The following is a 6,997-nucleotide window of genomic DNA, read 5'->3' as shown; positions in this document are numbered from 1 at the left end:
GTTTAAATGAATATATTCTAATTTTTTTTGAAAAAAATTTGGGGGGGGGGGGGGGGCCAAGGCCCCTTCGGCCCCAACATGGCTCCGCCACTGGTCCTATGTGTCACTGTCAACAAGGTGAAGAGAGTACTTCCCATGTTTTGTGGTTCTGTCCAATGGAAAATGATGCTTGGTCTGTATGGTCAATTGCTTCACAGAAGAGTGGTCGTGATTAGGATGAGTTTAAAGATGTCTTCTCACATTTTCTGCAATGGTTGGATAAAAAAGATCTTGCTAGTTTTGCAATTGTGGCTTGGAATAGATATGGTATCATATGAATTCTTTTGCCCATGATCGTGTGGATGATGGAAGGCAACATTTGCTAGATATGTAACTTGAATCTTTTGAATATATATATATATATAACCTTTTTTGATGATTGTATGATTTGATTTTACTTTTTGAAATAAAATAAAAAATAAAACATTTTAGTGGGAATTACATCTCAACTTATATGTCTTTAAAGCCAATTACTAATGATATATTGTTTAAGGACAAAATTTCTCTCCAAACTAACTAATAATATATTTTTTGAGGACAAGGTTTGAATTTTAAAATTTTAATTGTTGGATTGTGTGCTCTTTATATTTTTAATATACATATCAAATATCATTTAAATCAAATGTTATTTACTATATAATCAATAAATTTGTATTTTATGCATAATTTAATACCACAAAAACTTGAAATTTAAATATTTGATTGACGACATAGCTATTGATATTTGATCTTTTTGGAATTTTGCAAGCATAAAGAATATAATAAGAACATGCAATAAAATGATAATATTTTCAAAATTTACATCCAAAAAAATGATATAAGAAGAGTTTGAATGGTTTTTCTCCAAACTAGCATGGAAATAAACATTTTCCTTTAATAAGCGATTCAAATTTACTTTTGGCTAACATCACAAATGACACCCTTTAACTTTGACCAAAATTCAATTCAACCATCAAACTTCACTTTCACTAAATTGAGTTCTCAAAGTTTCAAATTTAGTCAGTTAAGGCATCTATGTCTTTCTCACACTCAGTTCTCTAACTTTAACCACATAAATATATTTTGTAATTTCAACGTGAGCATGAGAAAGTTTGACCATATAAGTATATTTTATAGCTAATATTTTCATTTTGGCATAAAAGTTCTAAATATTCCATTTTATGTGTATAGCATCATGGCAAATATAATTTCATTCCATATAGCACATATGGAATGAATTTTACCTAATTTTTTTTTTCATATGTTTAAAATTCATGTTTATATTTAAGTACAAATTTATGTTATAAAATTGTTGTCAAATTCACTAGGAAAAACACTTCCCACCTCTATGTTTGGGGGTAATTCACATTTTCCTCCTTATTTTTTAAACCAATCAATTTCTCGTTCTATGTTTCCAAAATGAGCGAATACCAAATTCTGTTACTCCTTTAGTTAAGTCCAATGAAATATTTTGATTCTTGAAATATTCTTTGTGAAAAGTATTGAAATACTCTCAACTAAAAATTAAAATGCCGAATTACCCCAAATAACCTAATTTGGTAAATTAAACCCAAGTAAACTTAATCCAACCTATAAATCAAAACTAAATATGGGAATATAACGTTGGTAAAAAAAAAAAAAAAAATTTCGTCCCCATTTTATCGTTGGTCCACTCTAGCCCTTAAAAATGAGGCTAAAGTCAGAATTATTATTTTTATAAAAAAAAAAAAAAAAAAAAAAAATTGAAGTCTTTAAAGGTTTAAGGTAGGTATGCCACAGTGAAGTTCATCAAGCCTAAAATACAATATAAAAAAAAAAAAAAAATTAATTAGTCAAAATGGAGAAATTATAATGTAAGATTATAAGTAATTGAGTTATCACAACAATATACACAAGAAAAAATTATTCCCATATAAGCAGCAACAAACTCTTTTTGGACTTGTTTCGTTTTCTAAGACACAATCGGCAATCGATTGCCAACAATTTCTATTACTTTTGAGAAGTTTTTTTAAATTTTTTTTTAAAGAAACAAGATGTAGTAATAGTATGTGTTATGTTTAATTTATGGGTTGGGTTAAGTTATTTGGGATAGTTTTGGCATTTTATTTTTAGTTAAGGTTATTTTAGATTTTTCACAAAAGAATATTTCGGGAATCAAAGGATTCTATTGGATTTAAACGAAGGAGTAACGGAAGTTGAGTATTTGCTTATTTTGGAAGCATATAGTGAGAAATTGGTTTGTTTCAAAGATAAAGTATAGAATTGTAAACTAACTCAAACATAAAGGGGAAAAAATGCTTTATCTCCTAATGAAATTAAAAAAAAAAAAAAAAAACATTTTAACATAAATTTGTACAAAAGCATAAACTTGAATTTTAAACATATGAAAGAAATTATATAGCTTTTAAAATTCATTCCATATCATGTGCTTGTATTTTTTACGATGCTATACACATAAAAGAGAATAGAAAGAACTCTTATGTCAAAACCAAAACTTTAGCTACAAAATATGCTTACGTGGTCAAACTTAGAGGACTCGATTGAATTTTGTCGTCCTCTAACCTGAGCATGTGAAAGGAAAAAAAGTTGTGGCCCTAAATTTTTGTTTTCAAATTTTTTTAAATTAATAAAAATCCAATTAATTATTAAAAATATTTTCCAGATTTTTTTATTCAAAAAAATACCACCTTAGCGTCACTCTTCATCAACTCCCTCTTAACAAAAGACATCAACCTAAGATTGTTATTTGTGTTTGCCCTAGATTTTTCAGTAGAGAACAGATTCGCCTTAGGGCACCATAAGCCAATTGTCGTGGATGAGGAAGTCCAAAATCTCTAGATGGGTAATTTGCACTACTCGGTGAGAATTTGTCATCACACCCATACTATCAAACTCTAAATGTTATCCATCATTAGGGATGGCCATACCCATTAGGTAATGGATATCCAACCCTACCTGATCCAAATGTTCCGGGTAATACCCGGTTCTTCATGGGTAGAACTTAACCGGGTAGGGTATGGATATTACCCGAATTGTTCAGGTAGGGTATGGATATTATCCAAACCCGACCCGTAAAAAAAAAAAAAAAAAAAAAACCTCTCTCATCGTCACTTCCCTCTCTCTCTGGCATTAAGATTAGAAGGGTTGTAATCACCTTGAGCATTTCCCATGACAGTCTCAGTGGCGAGATGAGAGAGGCCATCACCTTGAGCATTTCCCATCAAATCCTCGAGCAATTCGAGCTTCTGGGCAACCTCGGCCATGTCTGAAGCTCGAACTTGGTAACCCAACACAGCTAAGAGCTCGTCCATGCCACCATCTTGTTGTACTTCCTCTTCCGAACACATCTTGGCTTTTCCAGTACTTGAGCTGCCAGTCACGGACGAGTCAGGCAAGGGTTAGAGATCTCGCCGAACAAAACCCTCATTGAGCTGCCAGTCACGGACGAGTCAGGCAAGGGTTGGAGATCTCGCCGATCAAAACCCTCGTCGATCTCGTTGATCAAAACCCTCATTGATTAAAACCCTTGTCGATCTCGCCGACCTCGAAATCCGTCGACATTGCTCCATTCTCGTCCACTATCGCCATCCTTATCAACATGTCCATCTTCGGCGGCAGAGGAAGAGGCGGCGGTGGCAGAGGAGGAGGAGGAGGAGATGACATCGCTCCATTCTCTCTCTATCACCCTGTTTGTTTCTCGAGAAACTGTGGGGAAAAAAAGAACAGATATATCATAAATATACTATGAGATGAGAATTGAGAGAGAGAGAGAGAGAGAGAGAGAGATGAACGTAAACGGTGCAAAAAAAAAGAAAAAAGAAGTTGCTGTATTTGGATTTATTTTTAATAATAATAATAATAATAATAAATTAAATGGGTTTCGGGTAGGGTATGGATATCCATGTATAATATATTCGGGTAAGATTCGGGTATGGATATTAATGGATATTGATATTCAGATATCCATGGGTAAACTTTTCGGGTAGGGTATGGGTATACCCGATCCATACCCTACCCATGGCCATCCCTATCCATCATTGATTGTTGTTAGGTTCAATTTAGTTTCTTATTTGTATTTTCCAAAACCCTTTCACTCTCTGAATACCATTCTTCCCTTAAAATTTTTAATTTATTTCAATAACTAATTTTATTTTATTCATTCACAAAGGTTTTCTCTCTCTAGTTCATAATTGGGGTTTTTTCCTTCCCACTTTACCTATTTTGACCACGAAGGTGTCGTAGTAGGACCTGTTTTTATAGCCAAAGCAACACAATGAAAATGACAGGCATTAAAATTGGTTGTTGAATATTGAGTTTCATTGAGAATATATATATTCTAGAAATTATTTTTTAATAATTAATTAGGTTTTTTCAAAACTTAAAAAATTAAAAAATAAAATAAAAAAAATTGGGACACTTAATGGCAACATCTAATGAAAGTTGATGGGAAAATTTTAATTGAATAATTTTCAAACTTAGAAAACTCAATTGAATGAAAGTGAAGCTAAAAAATTGAATTGACTTTTAGTCAAATTTTTAGCCTTTACTTTTAGTGGGCTACTTAGCCTTTTAGAGCATTAGCATTAAGGGGTGTAAAATCTCCCAGTTGCTATTTTACCAACCAAGATAATAAAAGAGAGCTTTACCGAGTATGGGTACTTAAAATTTTTTGCCAACTGTGAACAGTAAAAGCATCCATAGCATTGAAGTTAAAAATTTAGCTATTTAGCATCACAAAAAGTTACTTTATCTATTTTACCTACACACATGCTGCAACAGTGGATCTATTTTAGTTTTCAACACAATAAAATAATATAAATATCACAATAAAATAATATATCTACTATAATAAAATAATATATCCACTATAATAAAATAATATATTCACTACAATAAACAACAATCACAATCACCCGCAATTGCTATATAATAAAATAATATATTCACTACAATAAACAACAATCACAATCACCCGCAATTGCTACTGTTGCCATAACCGCCATTGCCACCGACTCTTCCACCGCCACTGCAATCGTTACTGCTGCCACCACCAACTCTTCCACCACCAATGCCACCGTCGCCGCCATCGACAACGCCACTGTTGCTGTCACCAACTCTTCCACCATCACCACCACCACCACCAACTCTTCCACCGCTGCACATGATAGCAAATAATCGTCTAGTGTTAACATGTGATTTTTTTAAACCAAATTATATATATAAATTTATTTTTTAACTAAAAAAAATTTCTCAATCGTCATGATAGCCTATTATCATCTCAATTGTTCGGAAGCAATTTTGGAACAATGTGAATTATGAAATGGAGGAACTTTATAAGAAAACATATAAAATAGAACACATATTATAGCTGGAACAATGTAGTTCATAGATTACTCATATACATAACTCAAACCAAATTACAATAAAACTCACACACTCGCACAAGTTCCTATGACTCATGCTTCTCAACATATAAAAGAAATATAACATGATTAATATCTTCAAACTATTGGTGAATGGGTATGTTAACACTATTGCAATATAATTTATACCTTATCTTGTTCGGTTATACCACTTTGATGATGTGCGTTAACTTTAGCCATACACCCGGAAAACTTATTTGTCTTTTTACTAATCATTCCCCAATGACTTAGCAAGGAGATAATAGTACGTGTGGTACTAGATATATTGTACTGCGTGAAGTATTCCCAAACATTTTGACGAAATGTATTTAGTGTTTGTTCATTAGTTTTTATGGCATCAGCACTAGTATTGAGCCATGCTGACACTAAGAGTTGATCTTCCTCTACACTAAGTTAGAGCCCCGTTTTCCTTTTGTAGAAGAGGCATTTTCAACTTGAGGTGGAGGTAGAGAATCAGAAGCTGACATAGGAGTATTTTGAGACGTTCCCAAAAGTTGTGAGTCAATTTCTATATCCCCATTCATGATACTTGTGAAATATGTTAGGTCTCTACGTAACTCCGTGTCTCTACGTGACTCCATAAAATTAGAAAAAAAATGATACTTCCCTGCAAATAGAAAATTCTCAAACTAACATTTATATCAAAACCTAAAATACTTAGAATTATAACAATAGAACATGATTAGCATAAATACTTAATTTGACATGTAGCTTAATCCCACTGATAAAGAAAACAACAAATTCATTTTTGAGCATTTCAAAACCAAGCTAACAATTTCTCATTAAAATAACCACAAGAAATCCTTTTTGTGTGCTTCTGTTTCTGGTTTTATGCAATAGAACATAAATAAATACTATTACAAGAAAACCACACAACAAATTCCTGCAAATAGAAAATTCCCAATACATTCCAATACAAATACATTATGTCCATTCATGGATGCTTTGAATCAAAACGAATGGATGTTCTGAGATCAAATGACAGAACTTTTCATTGAGCAAGAATGGCAAAAAAATTATTGCATCTAAAATAGTAAACTGAAAGAACAAGAAAAAGAAATCATTGACCACATTCTTTGATGTTATACCCAAATAAAAAATCCTACGTTCTTTGACATTATACCCATTCTTTGATGTTATATCTAAATCAAAAATCCCAAGCATCCACATGAAGAAGATAGAGACAACTGACTTAAAGTGGATCGACGGAAGAGAAGTGGGTCTGAGGTGATCGGCAGCGTGTGTCTGAGGTGGGTGGCGGCGTGGGTTTGAGGCTAATCGGAAGCTTGGGACTGTTAGTGGGTTGGTGACGTCGAGCTTTGATGGCAGCGATGTTAAGGATGAGTCGGGCCGACGGCGGTAAACAGAGAGGTGAGAGTTTAGGAGAGTGAGCTTGAGAGAGTTTTGAGAGATGAAAGCTTGAGCTTGAGCTTCAGATGAGATGTGAGTGACATTAAGAGAGAGCACGGTGAGAATAAAAGAAAGTAAAAAAATGAACCAATTTCTATTATTTTAAGTGGGTAGGGAATAATTTTTTTTTTTTAGCTCATTGCTAT

At 32.9% G+C, this 6,997-nt stretch overlaps 1 protein-coding gene across 1 annotated transcript; it reads right to left on the bottom strand.

Annotated features, from left to right (window-relative positions):
• Nucleotides 1-3,535: 3,535 nt before the first annotated feature.
• LOC126728520 (uncharacterized) lies at nt 3,536-5,181 on the bottom strand. Its single transcript, XM_050434328.1, has 2 exons — nt 5,004-5,181; nt 3,536-3,723 (listed from the first exon to the last, which is right to left on the bottom strand). Exons 1-2 carry the CDS (start codon nt 5,179-5,181, stop codon nt 3,536-3,538), a joined length of 366 nt encoding a protein of 121 aa, XP_050290285.1.
• Between the last annotated feature and the right edge of the window lie 1,816 nt (nt 5,182-6,997).

This window comes from Quercus robur, chromosome 5, assembly GCF_932294415.1.
Source record: "Quercus robur chromosome 5, dhQueRobu3.1, whole genome shotgun sequence".
In the NCBI taxonomy this organism is placed as follows: Eukaryota; Viridiplantae; Streptophyta; class Magnoliopsida; order Fagales; family Fagaceae; genus Quercus; species Quercus robur.
The sequence above is the reverse complement of the archived record's forward strand: the minus strand, read 5'-3'. Positions and strand labels throughout refer to the sequence as shown.

Excerpts from the sequence above, each read along its gene's own strand:
- LOC126728520 (XM_050434328.1), bottom strand. The coding sequence starts at position 5,181 with ATGTGCAGCGGTGGAAGAGTTGGTGGTGGTGGTGGTGATGGTGGAAGA. Across the intron at positions 3,724-5,003 it reads CAATGGCGGTTATGGCAACA|TTTCTCGAGAAACAAACAGG; the intron begins GTAGCAATTGCG and ends TTTTCCCCACAG.